Source organism: Callionymus lyra, chromosome 2 (assembly GCF_982586985.1).
Source record: "Callionymus lyra chromosome 2, fCalLyr1.hap1.1, whole genome shotgun sequence".
Taxonomy (NCBI): domain Eukaryota; kingdom Metazoa; phylum Chordata; class Actinopteri; order Syngnathiformes; family Callionymidae; genus Callionymus; species Callionymus lyra.
In genome coordinates, this window is record NC_141819.1 from 26413153 (window position 1) to 26430837 (window position 17685).

Consider the following 17685-nt stretch of genomic DNA (forward strand, 5'->3'; position numbering starts at 1 on the left):
TACGTGACGACCTGAACATGGGTTTTCCATAAACTCAAAATTCCATCTAGTTGACGATAAACTAATTTACTGCCCAAAACTTAAATGTTTTAAATACAAATGTGTGCGCCACCTACTGATATTTAAAAAATATATATAAAGTCTCCATGTGATGAAGCTTCATGAAGGAAAGGGAACTTGTCCTAGATAATTTGTGACTATAGTGGTGATTATTGTATATAAATAAATAAAAATAAATATAGATTCACCTTCTCTCGTTCTCTGTGTTCCCTTGTAAATAAAAAGGGCTCAAGAAAAATGCAAGTTTGTTTGAGACACTGGTTGAAAAAGAGAAAAAAATCACTAGATAAATGAGAACAAATGTTTGTTTTAAAAAACAAAACAAATATACACGTTTTATATTACCTTCTTTCTGCTAAATATTTTTAATTAAACATATATATATATTTTTTTTAAGAATGATATTGAAAAATTATTTATTGAAAAAACAATCCAAAGCAATCATGGGATTAATCTGATCAAAGCTTTTAAATTATCACTAATATTTTCTCCACCAACTATTTGTACTTTAACTTTAAGTTGTGATGTGTCTTAAGAAGGTTTCCATCCTTTTATTACACCATTTCATAACTTCAACATTGAAATATATTTAGCTGTACTAACATATATATTTACTTCCAATATAATAATAAATAAGTAAGAATAAAAATTTAGGACTCTTGACAATGAAAGTTGTTATGTTATAACATCAGTACAGAATCGCCAAATATGTTGTTTTTTTTGTGCTTATATCTTGTTAGAAATTCAAGATGCATTTTAAATCATTCCCCAGATGGAGGAGCTCAAGTTTCTCGTTTAAAATGAAGGAAATATTAAAGAAGCCAATAGAAAGGGCTTGGCCTGAACAGGCCCATATTCTTGTGTCATGGTGAAGATAGAGCTGAGCTAAAATACATTGTTTTGTGGTCTTAATTACTACTCTCACCTATGGTAAAAGAAGATCGTAAACGTCTGCTGCTGGGTTTTCTCCACAGGGAGACAGTAAACGGGGAGAATCCTGGCCACCAGGGAGACACTCAACACAACTATCGCAAGTTTAGTTGGTTCAGGCATCTAGAAAGGCTCCCATGTGGGATGTGCCAGAGGAAGCCCTGGGGTAGACCCAAGACATAACGTATCTCTAACACTTGAAGAGTTTGATGGTCCTTGGAAAAGAGAAGTACTCCACAATCTGACCTCAGATTAGCAGAAGAATAGACAGACAACAATAAAACTAATACAAACTGGCAACTCTTTGAACCATTGTTAGGCAGCAGTAACTAAGTGTGAGGTTGTTTAAGAAAGAGCCACGATACAATATTTAGGAAACACAACAAATAAAGTTCACAACAACACCAGGTGAGACACGAGTAGTTCAGTTGCTAAGAGTTTGAGGAAGACGTGTCCTTCAACATACTTTTGTGGTGAGCAGCATCACTTTGTGTCAGCAGGCGCTGAGAAACCAGACTTCTGTCAGGATTCACTTTTATTCTGCTTAGCGCCTCTGCAACTCAATCTCCCTCAGGCCGGGCTGCTATGACTATTATTTTCATAGCTGAACCTCGCATCAGTGACTTTGGTAATATTACGAGATGAGGCAACATGATGAAAGATGAGTGTTTTTCCATCAGCTGAGGCTCGGAGATTTCTGTGTGTTACGGTCAGTTTTACTGCTTTGTTCGGACTTCAGACACTGAAGACGTCAGGAAAACCTGCAAGGTTATGATTTTAAGTAAAATAATGAAACACCTTAACTAAATTGTGTAGAATATAACATACATTTTAAAAGTAAGTCGTATTTGAAAGGAAAAACAAATCATATGATGATAATTACAGAGATATACATAACTTATTTAACAGAAAGTAAGTAATTATTTTATTTAACAATGAATGCATGTTTATAGATACATGTAAAATATATACAAATATTATTTATTATTATTATAATAAAGCACAGTGACAGTGCATACCTCCACCAAGGAGGTGAACCAGGGCAACAAAAAAGGAAGGTTACATGTAAATTGATATTTTTAAATTTGATAATATACTGTTTGGTGGTTCTTTTTTCCCTCTTTGTTCTAAGGTTTTTACATATAAGTGGACGGTACTACCTTCAAAACTTAAACCTGACAAAAGAACACCACCTAAATTGTATCATTGTAATCATATACTGTATACCTTTAAAGTTTGTTAAACATGTGCTTTCCAAACGTTTTGCTTATTTTGTTGCTTCATTTGACAAAAAAAAAGGTAAACATATTGTTTCTTTACTTCAGCTTCTCATTATCATTATAATAATCTAAAAGATAAAATAACTTTGAGTAAAACACCACATAAAAACAAAGTTATGATGATTGGTATGACCTCGACTTATCCACGACTGACTCATCTCTCTCTCCTACTTTCTCTGGATTGTTAAGGGCCACATGTTGTATCAGAGCTTCAATCTTGTCTGTGCAACATCAAATTGAAATGAAACGAAAACGGCAGTCGCGAGGAACGTTTCCCTTGACGAGCAGATTTCCCGGCAGCTGCATTCTGGATTGCGTACAGTAGTTTTTCTCACAGCTCAACAGAGACCTGGGACATAAAGATGGCGACTCGGACTTAGTTATTGAAGCTGCTTTAACACTGATGTGGGAACGAACAGTTGCCTTCCTACAGTATCACAGGTGACCCACTGTGAGGAAAGGGGATGAAATGTTCTTTAATTATAAATTTGAGGCACGTCGGAGTAGTATTGACATACTTTGCCAATGGCGTCAATCAGAACAGCTTGTAAGCTATAAAAAATATAATATTATTATTAAATATTAAAATTCATCGTTATTGAGAATAAATTTGACTTGACAGCCTTGTGGCCACTCTATTGGGAACGGTTGGATGGATGGATGGATGGATGGATGGATGGATGGATGGATGGATGGATGGATGGATGGATGGATGGATGGATGGATGGATGGATGGATGGATGGATGGATGGATGGATGGATGGATGGATGGATGGATGGATAGATAGATATAATTATTGGAGAAAATGAATCATTAATTCTAATGACTGTTGACTTGGCCAACCTTCTTCAGCGTCTCTAAGATGAATAGGTAGCAGAGAATATTTATCGTGCCATATATACCACCTCCATCCTCCCGCTACTGCAAACCCCTACATCTGGTTGAACCTCCCTGCTGGATGGACAGATAAGCCTGGGTGATGGATCCCGGGTGTCACCATCCAAGGCCAGGCCTATCTATTACAGCACAGCAACCGTTTCATGTGGGGACTGGGATGTGTGTGTCGGGGGAGCCGGGGGGACGGTTCACACATTAGCTCGGTGGGCGTGTGAGGTGAGTGGGAGTTTGGATGCCTGCAAGGGAAAATGATTTGTGGTATAAAAAAAAAAGAGAAAAGAGCTGGTTAGAGAAAAGTCTTTCGGACAAGTTAAAGAAAGATGAATGTAATGAGGTACGTGTCACAGAAGCAAAACTCAAATAACAACAATCCAGGAGTTTCTCAGGCTTCACAAACGTCCAAAATGTGCCCTTGAGAGTCTCAGCATGGAACTTCTTTTTCTTTTTTTTTCTTTTTACGAGTGGGCCCCCGTTTTGTTTTTCTCGTGATACCTTTTAACAACAAGCGTTTCGCCCGATTCTCCAAGTGGTTGTTACGAAGCGAGAGCGGCAGTAATGTAGCCGCAGGCAGGAAAAGTGAGAGTGTAAACAATATGTGTGTTCAACATTCTTAGGTAGACTTTTTTAGAAACTTTGAGCTGACATGGTTGTTTAATGTGGACTCCTCTGCAATTGTACGGTCTTTACTTTTATTTTTTTTAGATTTGAGTGGGTGTTGAATATTTACTTTCGTCCTGGATCAACACATCACTGCAAAAGTTTTTATAGAAATGTAAGTTAAGCGGAAGAGACACTGTTGCTTTAATAATACATTTACATGCTTTAGATAAACATTCAGGTTAGTATTGACAATAAAGAAAATATGGAATGCCAAAAAGTGATGAAGCTTCATGAAACATCTGTAGAAATTAAAAGATGAATCGTCTCTTTTTCTACACGAATCAAAGCTAATTATTCATTCAGCAAAGAAAATCAAAAAAATAAAGTAATTTACATAAAAAACATATTTTTCTCTCAGTAAAAAGCTATGATTCAATTAGGACATACGTTTTTAATTGAGTCTTTTTATTTGCTATTATTTGTTCTTGCTTAAACCCAATGATGTACATCTCTATGTTATTACCACTTGTTTTTGATGACTCAGCACATCAGGAAATGTTATTTCCAGAAAGATATATTAACCATATTAATAAATCCACTAATATTAAGCACTTTTCAAGATGTTAAAGTATTTTTTCATTCCAAAACCACAACTGAGCCCGATTCAGTTTTAGTGCGAGGCTCAACAAGAACATCCAAGATTTGATAGAGGACAATGAAGGGCAAGGTTTGATGCGATTACTGAGTACGTGTGTTTGAGGGAAATTTGGAGCCACTATTTATTTCATCTGGAACGTAATCGGCAAAAGAAAACAATGCAGCCTCCATTGTTGTAATAACGACTTGCGATTTTCATGCGCGTCTCAGTGTGTTTTTCATTTTCTGGTGTTGTTGGATTACAGCGGGGAGGCAATTTGAGTGATTGTTTCACTTGTGTGTACTTACCTCAGAGTCGGCATTAAAACGCTTCTACGACAAACCAAGATGTTTGCGGTCAGGAGTTCCTCACACACACATGCGCGCACGATTACAAGTTAAATCCTCTGCAATTAGAACCCAATCAAATTTTCCCTCATGCTTGTCAACATTTGCTCCACAGGCTTTTTAAGTTATGTATCTGTTCTTGCTTGCCTGTCTTTGCTGTCCCTGTTTTTTCTAATGTAACATATTGCCTTTTTTAATGACTCTTTTGAGTTTTCCTCTACTTCCATCACAGTCTTTCAGATCAGATCTTCTTTTGTAGTCTCTGGTCAACATGGACTCTTTGAAAAGGCAACCATTGGGTTCAGGATCAGGCCAGTTCACAGCGAAGGGTAAGTTTTGAATATTAATTGGTTTCCTTTTCTTATTTATTCTGGTAGAAGGCCACATTTAACACTCGCCCTTTTAACTCTGGTCTGCAGATGCACACTGAGGGTACAAACAATTGTCAAGATGACAGCGTTTAGAGAAAAACAAAAAACTGGAGTTTCCATTTATACATTTTGAACATTGTTTTCTATAACATTTGATCCAGACAATGGAAGGAAACATAGGTTTTGTTAACACAAAGACAGGAATCAATAACGTTTTGTCCACATGGCTCACAAAAGGAATATATCTAAAAAAAAAAAAATGTTTTTTATCTTTTTGAAATAATGCCATAACTCGGGATCAACATGATTCCTAGTTCTCAAATGTATATATAAATAGATATATAGTCAGGTGTGAGCTCTTATAGCCGCTCAACATCCCTGTTGGTCCAAACCAACAGTGATTTATTATCTTGTGATGCTTGTGTTGTTTCTCTTTTGACTATTATACAGCAGGCAAGTCGGTCACATTATTCCAGTTGTGGGTGTAAATTTCTGACGCAAAGGGGTCAACACTGCTTTGAAGCCCAGTCAATATGGCAACTCATTTCAACTCTCCTGACTCACAATAGAGATTATTATTATTATTAGTATTATTATTATGTTTCAAATGTTGAAGTCTTCCTCTCCAAGATGCAGTAAGTCCTTCATCATGACCATGTTTTGAACTTATTACTTTGTAAAGTCCATTATGATGTAATAATGGTTTCACTCCTCCTCCAGCCAGCTGTAATCATGCCCCGCTTTGTTTATACAATGAGTCCCTTGGAGGTGGAGACTTCCTGGATTGTTGACGCTTGTTGACAAACCTTGTTGTTTAATCAATCACAGCTGAGTGTGTGTGATTATTGTAAACAAAATGTTATCTCTAGAGAAAAAAGCGTTTTCAGTGGGCGGGGCTTATCTATCCATCTTGGATATGAAAATCATCAACAGAAAATCCTACATTTTCATTACTAAATGTTACTTGTTGCATTACTAATGCAAATAAAAGCATGTCTCCACCTATTCAATGTAAATAATAATGTGTTTATGTCTAACAGTGAACTGTGCTGCCAGATCTTCCTCACATGATGGCATCCATGAAGACCTCAGACACTGATGAAACAAGTTTCTTCCCTTCTTTCCTCGTAGCAGCCATCCGTCACGCTCCATATTTTCATCCTCCCACTTGTTGAAGAGTGGAAAGTTTATCATGGTGTGTTCAGTAATTGTCAGCCGTATCAAGGCCGTGAGCGTGTCCTGGTGGGTATGGAATGGTAACGTGTGGTCACTGCTGTCATTGGGAGCTTCTGACATTATGTCAACACGCCTGCAGGATTGGTTCTGGTTCAGATCCAACTGCCCCACTGTGTCACCCGCGAGCACTGTCCGTGGAAGGCCAAGAAATGGACAAACACCCTCTGAATGATATTATCTGTGAAGTTTTTCAGATATTAAGGCGTCTGATTTGTCTGTGGCTTCCACATCTGGAGTTTTCATCGAGACTTGCCCAACAGCAATCATCACAGTAGCCACTTCAAGACTGACAAATCAAATTTCAAATTCCATCACTTTAACAAATCGATTATGTGATGCGAAATCAATTTACACGGATCAGTCAAAGCATGATGACCACTGACTGATGAAGCAAATAACCATGTCCACTTGGTTACTGAGGCTGCTGGGAGAAAAGAGAATCAATTAATATGAGAAAGCATTAGTTTTACCACCACTTTGGGAGGTCAAACTGTGTTGGCTCAACATCCTGGTCAGGACAACTCTGCTTGCAGAGTTCTGTTACATGTACAAGTGCATTACTCTCTTTCAACTAAAGTACATGTTAAGGCATGGGCACGATAATCGTCGTCCACTTTTGACTTAAACCAGACTTTGCTTAATTTGGGTGTTTCATCTTGTTTCTTTATTATTTTTATTCTCCCGACATAAATATCTGTCCTGAAAATACAGATATTGATAGATTCATGTCAGGATCAGGAATTTTCAGTACAAACCAGAAAAGCAATCCTTGCAAACCAACTCACGCACACAAGGTTTTGCTAACACTGCGAGAAGATAACGGAGAAGTTTTTTACAATGGAAACACATCCAAAGTGCAACTGTGGTTTGTCAAATATGTTATTTAAGAATCATTTTAGTCAACTTTTAGATCATGGACTAGAAGCTCTTATGATATAAGTGTTTTCTGTCTGTGTAGCAATTTAGTCTTCTTCCTCAAACAAGCTTAAACTATAGACTTGTTTAATTTTCTCAGGAATAATTCCTCTTGTTGAAGTGCCACGACAAGCTGGACATTACAGATGTGCAGTCTGGAGAAATTTGAATGTTTTTAAGTTTGTCTTTTTGGACGACGATCACTGAGCTCCAGTTGCTACATTAAAATGAACACACATTCTTGTTTATAACTTAAAAAAGAAACAGATTATCAACACTCAGTCAACATTAGGGTGAGTAGAAAATTAGTGAAATGTTTATTTCGGGTGAATTATCACTTTAATTTGTTCATGAAATAAAAGTTACTTCTGTGGCAGGAGATCTTTTACATTCCCCCAAAAAGAATAACTAGTCACAATAACCCCATTCAATTTTATTTTTTAAATCTTTTGATGTATAATATGCATCTGTATCAAGAATAAGAATATAAAATGAGAAAAACGAAGGAATCTTAATTTTAATCTCCTGTAAAACTAAAGTTATCACGGCTGTATTTTTTCCTTATTGTCATCATTTCAGTTCAACGGGATACTGTGGAGCGCATGTCTCTGGTGTGACGGGTCTCGTCTGCTTGGCCGTCTGCGGCGGAAACATGTGAAACATGTCGTCTGTCCTGAGCTTGTAACTACTGATTCCTTCGCCATGAGCTCTGGTGAGACTGATGAGATTTTCAGACGAGACAACAAGCTACTCGCTCCGTAACCAGAATCCTCCCACGCCAACGTTCATATCCGTCAGCGCCTCGTTCATAATCCACTGATCTCTTTTGTTTACCAAACCTCTGCTGTGACATCATATAAATACTCTAACTTAGTTTAATCTTAATCTTGTTTTAGACCATACGGCCTTTTTTTCTTAAACCTAAATAAATGTATGTACACACAAATGAATGATGTTACACTTGAGTCACAGAAGTTCCATGTTGAATTCATTAAGAGGACTCAGTGTTTAGACACAGTCACAGCGTAACTACATTTGATTTCGCTGGGGTTTGGCCTCTGCTTTGGAACTTTCAACCCAAAACTAATGTTGTGGTAGTGATGCTGAACCTTATATCTGTGATTTGTATGTTTTGCTTGAACTGGTGACTTCAGAATGTGACCGTATGTTGAAGTCTTGGTATGAGTTAAACATACTAGACTGATGAGACCTGGACAGTGACTTAAAGTTCCAAGGAAAACAGTGGCTGACAAATAAAACCTTTAACTATTTTCTCTGAATCCTTAAGAGTGTCTTTTTTTAAATTTAAACCCATTCGATGTTGCTCTCTACTCTATAATGTTTGGATAAAGCATGATAGTTTAAATAATATACTAGAGTTTATTCTCTTTATTTCCATAGAACAACATTAGTGACATTTATGTAAAGTTAAAATCCGTCTTGCAATAGTAAAACATTACATTTATAATAAAAAACAAGGTAAATAATGGAGGAAAAATGTGAATTAAATAAATATACAAAATAAATAAAGAAAAAAAATGAACAAATAAAATGGGAACATAAATTAATTACAACCACAACACTTGAAAAAAAAGATTTTATCCTTTATCTTCTAACTTTCCTAATCACATGATTTGATAAAAGTGTCAAATCATCATCTCAAGACACTTTACAGTTTAGGTACGACTATATTGGTGAATAGAATAATTATCACCATCCTCCATTATCCGTCAATATTATTTTCATAAAACTAACCGTAATCTAATTTAATTGTTTACCAGAATGTAGACAGAATTATTGTTTAAAAAACAGACTTATTTATTCATAGTTCAATACAGTATTTCTGATCCTTATGAGACATGAAAAAACATGATCTGCAGCACATTGAACTCCTATCATCACTCATAATATTGCAAATGATTTAAACTATAATATCTTTGATTTCTGGTTGGACAAAGACAAAAAACTTGCATGTGGAAATGTACCAAGATATACACATTAAGAACGTATTCCATAAGTTTAACTTTTTAATCTTAACCCTTGTGTTATCTCAGTTTTAGGTATCCCTTCTGTTATCTCTGGCTCAAGGTGAACACAAGGGATACCACGAATGCATTTTGTTTTCAGGCCTTCGGGTCACCCTGAGATAGCACAAGGGTTAAGAAAAAGCTCTCTGTGTCATCTGCCCTGGTGAAGGAAGAGCTGAGCGAAAAGAAAAACATCTTGACTCACCAGTCAATCCTTGTTCAATCTCTGATCTACGATGAGGAGCTCTGGGTATTGACTTCAAGAAAAAATGAAGTGGACGCAAAAGACTGAGTGGATTTTTCTCCACACGGCACAAGAGTCAAAGATGATGAAGTGATTTGTGTTCCTGAAGAGTCTCATCTGATCCAAACTATGAAAAGTCAGGTTAAAATTAATCAGTTTTGCATGTAGTTCCTTAAATGTTTGTCACATAAAATAATAATAATTCACACACATTAATAATAAATCCGTGTTTATCATATCTGTGTTTGACATCGGTCCCGGCTCCTGCACGCGTTACGGTTCTATTTTGTTTGGAACCTATTTGCAAGTGATTCATCAGCGACCTTTGAATACAGAAGTCTTGGCCTCGTGTTCGTTTCAACTGTTGGGCTCATCAACTCTTAACAAATGAACAGCAGGCAAACATTATGGAAGAAAAACTACCGTGTGGTTCACACGTGACCACATTTTTGGACACAGTCGAGAGGATGACATCATTATAATCCCCATCTTTATCATCATTATGTGCTTGTATTAACATTAAAGAGCCAAGAAGAAGCTCATTCAATCGTACATGTGATTTTTTTGTTGCTGTGATTAACATTTTTGCTGCTGCTAACAGAATAAGAAAGTTGGCATGCATTGGAGCTCGGTGCAAAGCCAAATGAAGACATTGAATCAAGTTTCTTTTACTTTTTATTGCAAATACATATAGAAAAGTCTGTTAAGACGGTAAAAAATACATTGCAAACTAGCAAGAGGAGAAAGAGAGACATCGTTTGTAGAGTTTACAGAGCAAAAAGCCAAAGAAAAACAAAAGAAAACTAACACTAAAAAAGACGCTATTTTTCCAGTTCTTTCCGCCTTTTTTCCAATAAGAAATTAACAAAAAAAAATACACAATTTGCTAAATAGTTTAGATGGCGCAAAAAAATACACAAACAAACATTAAGATAAGATAAATAAGGATTACAGCATGAACCATGTTGTCTACAAACCACACGGTTGAAACAAGGGGCAAATATATGCTGCGCTATAAGATTAGCATGCCAAATAATTAATTATCAATAAAATTAAAGGTAATAAATAAATTAACTGGACTTGACTGGGTCAGAGGGGTGAGGGGTGTTGGACACCGGAGCAGTGGGAGACTTTGACAGAGGTCAAAGGTGACTTCCTGTAGCTGTCAGACACATGCTGTTGGATGGTAAGTGTAATGTCAGCTGTGGACACGAAAACTATTCTGTAGAAAGAGTTGAATCCAAGGCACGGATGGCGATTAGAGATGTATTAGTTCGGCTTCAAAGCAAAAATATCGACGAGCAGAACTTCTTGACGTGTTATGGAACCTTCATTTATGGTGATCCAGAGTTCGATAAAGCTTTAGTATCTACAATCAAATAATTACCCCGACCCTCCCCGCCACCCTCATAAACCCCCGGTTACAAACTGAGAATGGACATAAAAACCATACATACACAGTACCTACTGAAATATCAACAATCAAATAAGTCCTCACAGAGGATTCCACTTCTTACTTTTTCTAAAAATATATATATATAGATCTAGTTTGAAAGGCACACGGTGAGCCCATCACAAGTCTTCTTTTCAAGTGTCTGTTTTGTTTGGCTGTTTCGTTAAGTCTCAGGGTCGGGGCCGGGGGTCTCAGGGTCGGGTCAGCTGGGTGTAAACTGGAGCCTGGTCCCAGTGCTGGGGGCTGTTCTGAGGGATCGACGGGACCCCGGAATTGTCGGCTATGGGCGTGTACATGGGTCGCTGGCTGGGGCTGCTCATGTAGCTGAAAGTCGAGTACAGGCCGGAGCCCTGGCCGGCGGCGTGGCTGAAGTACGAGCCGCCGCCCCCCTGGTGGTCGCTGTAGTCGTACTGCTGCGACTTGGAGATGACCGGGTAGGAGGTGGGGCTGTAGTGCTGCAGGTTGAAGGGGCTGTAGGAGACGTGCTGCGGGGAACCCTGCTGCTCGCTGAAGTGACTCGGACTCAGCTGCTCCGTCTTGATCTGGGTTCTGTGTTGAGCCGCTTCTGAGGTGCCGTTGCCGCCCAGGGGGGTCAGGCCGTGCTGCTGCTGCTGCTGCTGCTGCTGCTGGCTTTTCGCCAACCAGGCGGCGGTACCCGCACCCGCCTGCGGACTCACGGGGGCGCCGGAGCCGATGCTGTAGCTGCCGGTGTAGGTGACGGACGTGTTGTTGCCGGCGGAGCCCGGGTGGCCGTTGGGCGGCAGGTACTGGTCGAACTCGTTCACGTCGAAGGTCTCGATGTGGGAGATGACGTCGCTGCTCAGCTCGCCGATGTCCACGTCGCGGAAGTCGATGTTGAGCTGACGCCCGACGGGCCCGTCCACCAGAGACCGGAGGCCTCCCTCGCGCTTAAGGTCCATCTTGCCTGAGTTGACGTCAGTTTTCGGGGTGGTGGGAGGAGTTGGGGGGCCCTGGGAGCCTGGAAAAAAAAAAGATTGAGGATTAGAAATGTGATTTTTACTGAAAAAAACAACATTTATATAATAATATAATGTAAAGTAACTTCAAAAGTCTGATAGATAGGTTAGGAAAGTAACTTTAAGGGTAACAAATCCAAAAAGTACATTTTAGTCGAGTTTTTCTTTTGAAAATAAATATATATATTTTAGTTACTGGGTTGCGACAAGTTCTCTGATCTCCATTGACCAACAAAAATGTTTAAACTCATGACTAACACAAATTCAGACTAAAAAATACCTTTCAAAATATAAACATATGAGATACAGTTGTTTAATTTATCAATAACTATCCTTCTGTCAAAAAGATATACATTTAGCTGTAATTTAGAAATTGTATTTTAAAAAAGAAAAGTCAGATTCTACCTTCCACATGTGCGTTTTTACACATTATTAATAATAATAATAATAATAATTTCATTGACGAGCTCAGCCAGTGTTCTCACCTGAGTGCTCGCCAGGTGAGTGCACCTCTCCCATGCTGGACGCAGGTGAGTCCGCCTGCTGGAGGGCCTTGAAGATCGCGTTGGGTGAAATGTGGGTCGGCTCGCTGCCGTCCTCCGACTCGCTCTGGCCGTTCTTCACGGACTTCCTCCGCCGGGGCTGGTACTTGTAGTCCGGGTGATCCTTCTTGTGCTGGACGCGCAGCCGCTCCGCCTCCTCCACGAACGGACGCTTCTCTCCTTCATTGAGGAGTCTGCGTCAAATAAAAAGGAGAATCGTAAGACCCCTGATCTGGATTATAGAAAAGAAGTCAAGACTCACCTCCAGAGTTTCCCCAAAGTCTTGCTGAGCTCCGCGTTGTGCAGGTGAGGGTACTGGTCCGCCAGCTTCCTCCGGGCCGCCTGCGCCCAGACCATGAACGCGTTCATGGGTCTCTTCACGTGCGGCTTGTTCTTGGAGGATCCGTTCACGCGCACGGGCATGGGCACCAGGGTCCAGTCGTAGCCCTTCAGCACCTGGGACACGGCGTCGCGGATGCACGCGGGGAACTTGTCGTCCTCGTCCTTCTTGAAGTCCACCATCACGGCGTCCGCCAGCAGCAGCGCGTTCTCGGACGGCCGCGTGTTCTCGGTGTCCGAGCTGGACCCGGACGGGCACGGGGAGCCCGCGGAGTCCTCGGACATGCTCGGGCTCGGGACCTCGGAGAGACACTTGTCTTGTTCCTCCGACATCTTCAGGTAGGGGTCGAGGAGATTCATGCGAGAAAATGGGTTTGGGGCCAAATTACGCGTGAAAGTAAATACAAAAAAAAAAGGCTTTTTTTTTTTTTTAAATCTCAAAAAAAGAAGTCAAGCGTCTCCACAGAGGCAGATATTGAGAATATTAAAACAGTCTTTGAAAATGAATGTTCTGCAGCTCCTCTGGGTCGTGCGTTAAAAAGCTTTACGCACGAGTTCCACCTCCAAAGATGGACCACTTTTTGCACTAAAATCCGCTTTTTAATAATGCAAAAAAATAAAAATAAAAACCAGTCTTGTGTAGTCTTCAGCTGTGTGGAATAAGAAAGATCTCCGTTTTCTGGTCTTCAAGTACAATCCCCCAGAATGCGCGAGTGCTGTTTGAACTGCAGCCTGTTCTTATGCGGGATTTATAAACTGCCATGCAGCAGGGGAGAGCCCGAGCCGGATTGGCTGTCAGGCTGTGACGTCAGAGTAGAGGAATCTGATCCTGGATACACACGCACCATCACGCACACAAACACATATTCTGCTGGGGTTTCCTTCCATCTGCGACCCACACTTGGAGTAACCAACTGTACTCTGACTAACTTAAGTTTTAACTGATCTTCTCTTCCAAAAAAAAAAAAAAAAAATTCTTAACACCACAAACTGGTTAAAAAGTCACACTTTTTCCATTTTGGAATGAAAACGTTGTCTCTTCGTTTCTACCAACAGTTGCACGACGCTACCAATAGGGGGAGACATACGTCTAAGAACTCTTCCCGACACTTGCTGGAGCGCCACAGTGGCCCTCGAACTCAAAACTACTGGGTTTTTTATCGCTCACCTCATTTCCAACAACAGAGCAAATATCCAGTGAAAGGCAGGTTCTGTTCGGTTTTGCTCGCGTCCAATTTGCTCCACTTTCACCATCCGGCCGATGATTTGAGCAAATGTCGATCGTTAAAGTTAGAGAATTTAAATGCAGGTTGAGTTGTTCAACAACATATCCGTCCAAAATCGAACGTAAAAATGACTCTCCATTAATTTTAATTTTTTTTTATTTTCCAACTTTCCCTGTGATTACTTTATTTTTTTGTTCTTTCCAAGTCTGAGTCATAGACATACAGAAGTTTATTTGCTTGAATACATTCGGTGGTATTAGTCATTTTCAATATTGAGCTTGATAGTTAAAAGAAAAGTTTGTCAGAAGACGCCAAAGACGACCTTAAAAACAAATGTATCGTCACGATGACTGACTTTCTAAAGTAAAAATCTGTATAAAACAATTCGAAACTTTAATTTTTGTTATACAACTTTTAAATTATCCATGTTAAAGAATGGACACTTTTTTCCAGACATTATTTCTCTCAAGTAGTTTTATCATTTTAATAATTGAACTTTAAATGTAACATTTCCATATTGAAATGCTTAGATAACATATACATTGAATTAAATAATGATATAATAATGATTTTAGTTAATTTTGTGTAATTTTAAAAAGTAGTTTTAAAAAAAACAAAAACAAGTTTGTCTTATAAAAGGACGATTTTCCTTTTCCCTTTTTTTTATTTTAGCTTGAACAAAAACAAGTCATACAGTATATAATATGGCCCCTTGGGAAGCTTCTACTTGTCACAATCATGTTCAGGTGTTTAATGCAATCTGTCTGTTAATAATAATAATAATAATAATAATAATAATAAAACAAAAGGACATGAAGGACACTGTACAAAAATATTAAAATCACTTCAAATAAGCAGCAATACAATAACATCAATAGAATAAACAGAGAGAAACATCAGATAGCCATTTGTAAATGGATGTGTTTTGAGTATGTAAGAATCAGAGGCACATGGGAGCATCTTGTGATCATATGTATTCTATAGAGGAGTCTGGATCTGATCATTGACAAGCTATTTTTATTCAATTTATGATTGATGTAGAATCACATATTTTCTTCATCACTAAGTAGCTTTACCGCATTGAAGATTATAATAGATACACAGTATATGTATATATATATATATTTTTAAACATGTTTTACTAAAACTGTCAAGCTGCATCGTGCCACGATGAGATCGGGGTTGAAGTCATCGATGTTCACCTGCCGGCGCACGCCACTGTCGATGGTTTATTATGCTTTATGGAGATGTGGAAATGTAAATCTCGGCCCGGGCTAATGTGGACAGCATGTGCTACCTGAAGTCTCCTTTAATCGCTCGCAGATGTCGGGTCATTTCACCAGCTCCCTCGCTCGCTGCAGACACCCTCGACCTTCTTTTAATGCACTTAACAGAGAAAGAATATGAGTCACGTCGCAGCTTCAGTCATTTGGCTAACCCCCCCCCCCCAACCCTCCCTACTTAATTAGCCCGCGGAACACTAAAGCCTAACATCACTGACGTCTACGTCCCCTGGCGAGTTTATTTACAAGAGCCCTGCTTATTTAAGATGCTCACTTTGAACACAAATAGAAGGGAGCTGTTGGGCTGTGTGCTAATACCTTGCGGGACGATGCAGCGTGTGCCTTGCGAGCAATTACGACCACCAAAACAAAAAAAAAAGAAAAGCTAAAATAAAATAGCAGTCGTGTTTGCCCGGGAGGCCAGAGAGGCGTGAACATGTTGAGTCACAGGCCGGTGGTCGGGTTTGTAAACACAGTTTAGGACATTTGGAAGAACAGTTTGACTTGGATTTTAACGACATAAAAGTTCATAGAAATACTCATAATGTCGGTCTTGCCGTGTTCGTTGAATCACAATTTTCCGTTACATTTGAAATGTGTGTCCCGTGATTTTTCGGTTTCCTCCGGGTTGATTCTATTTTTGATCTTCCACGTCTGCTTGTTTAATCTGCCGCAGGTTGACTCATTTTTATTTGTTGGGAAGCAACAGTTCCGTGGTTTTGTTCCTTCTGACTAAGAAACTGTAACATATGTATCGATTGAGTAATAAATTCTCTTTTAAATCCGATGATTCATGTTTTTTACGGATCAAAATCATCTTTTCTTCCCTTTCAATGTTTCATATATGTTTCATGCATTTATCTTAGGTTTAGTTCATGTTTATATGTGTTGCAATGAAATAACTCAAATAAAATACATTGTAAATGTTTGAAATATTATTTGGAGATCTTATGAGCTACCATCTGGATACACCATTCTTTAAAAAATCTTGGCAGGTCCTGGACCGTGAGGCAATTTTTTTTCCATATTTCCCAGTTTAAAAAAAAAAAAAATCTGAAAAAGGTGTTTTATTTTGAAAAAAAAAGCTTTATTTTCTCCTATGTAATATTAGCTTGTGAATCTTTACAATTCAAAACACTTGTGTGCGTACACACTGAGCGGTGTGCAGAAATATATGCACTGTGTGCCCTCAATAGGCTCAACAGACGTAATATTAGTGACGTAGATGACGCTACGTCAGGAGCTACATTGCTAAACGGCGTAAATGTCTCTCATCTTACCACAAAACAACACAACAATAAGAATAACACAATGAAACACAACTTAATCATTTGTTTCGATTGGCGAAAAGCACTGTTAACTGTTCCAACTTCCGGTTGCGATCAGCATTAAAAAGGGTCGCGGGGGCAGCAGCTTCAGCCGGGAGGCCCAGACTTTCCTTGCCCAGGCTATATCATCCAGCACTTCTTGGGGGACCAGACTAGCTGAGAGACGTGGTCTCTCCCAAAAATGTTGGGGACCACTGTTTTCTGTAGAGTGAAAGAAACTATCTTTCTTCTTTGTTGTTCCCAAACTCTACTGCCACCTGCTGACCACCATGCTAGTTTGAATTGCAATGATTAAATAAATATCTGTATTTATATATAAACCAGGTCAAAAGAAATAGTTTTAAATATTATTTTAGAATTAGAAACATTTTTCATGTTCAGACTTGTTGGTGGAAGTGAAACACTGAAAAGAAAGTTAGAGAACATGTTGAAAACCAGACAATAAGCGATTGAAAACATAATGAGTCGAACCTCCACAGTGAGGAGCAGCTGTCAGATAACTGAACATCACAACAGCAAATATGACCTTCACGCCCACCTGACATCTTATAGGCGACAAAAAGCATATGGTTGAACACACTCCGCCTCCTCCACATGTCGCCGCATAAGAGAAGTTCCATCCAATTGAAAAGTTTCATTGTTGGATATAAACTTTGGGATGAACTTTAGAGAAGTCTATTTTTTTTCTTCCGATATCAATGGTTTTATTTGTGTGAACGCCGCAAATAAAGTTGTGCTTTTAATGTTGTTTTGAAAAATATCATCGTTTTTATCTTTACTACACAATTGATAATAATAATAATAATTGATAATAATATGTTTAAAAAGTACAGTTATGATCAGATAAAGTAAATCCAGTCCGTCTAAAGTCGAAAAAGCTTCAACCACAGTACCCTTTCCCTCCTAAGATATGTCTTGTGCAAACAGTCGGACTTTAAAATCAACAATGGTCCAACGCGGCCAGAGAAAGTGAAGTAGTGACAGATCCGCAC

The 17685-nt window shown here is 38.9% G+C and overlaps 1 protein-coding gene across 1 annotated transcript; it reads right to left on the minus strand.

Moving 5' to 3' along the window:
• Positions 1-10202: 10202 nt before the first annotated feature.
• On the minus strand, positions 10203-13931 carry sox9a (SRY-box transcription factor 9a). Its single transcript, XM_087784333.1, has 3 exons — positions 12780-13931; positions 12461-12711; positions 10203-11977 (listed from the first exon to the last, which is right to left on the minus strand). The coding sequence occupies exons 1-3, from the start codon at positions 13214-13216 to the stop codon at positions 11190-11192; spliced, it is 1476 nt and encodes a 491-aa protein (XP_087640459.1). The 5' UTR covers positions 13217-13931; the 3' UTR covers positions 10203-11189.
• Between the last annotated feature and the right edge of the window lie 3754 nt (positions 13932-17685).

What these genes read in the sequence shown, in the direction of transcription:
- sox9a (XM_087784333.1), bottom strand. Translation starts at nt 13,216, where the DNA reads ATGAATCTCCTCGACCCCTACCTGAAGATGTCGGAGGAACAAGACAAG. An exon ending in ACTTTGGGGAAACTCTGGAG is followed by an intron (nt 12,712 to 12,779) that starts GTGAGTCTTGAC and finishes TATTTGACGCAG; the next exon opens with ACTCCTCAATGAAGGAGAGA. An exon ending in CTCACCTGGCGAGCACTCAG is followed by an intron (nt 11,978 to 12,460) that starts GTGAGAACACTG and finishes TTTTTTTTCCAG; the next exon opens with GCTCCCAGGGCCCCCCAACT.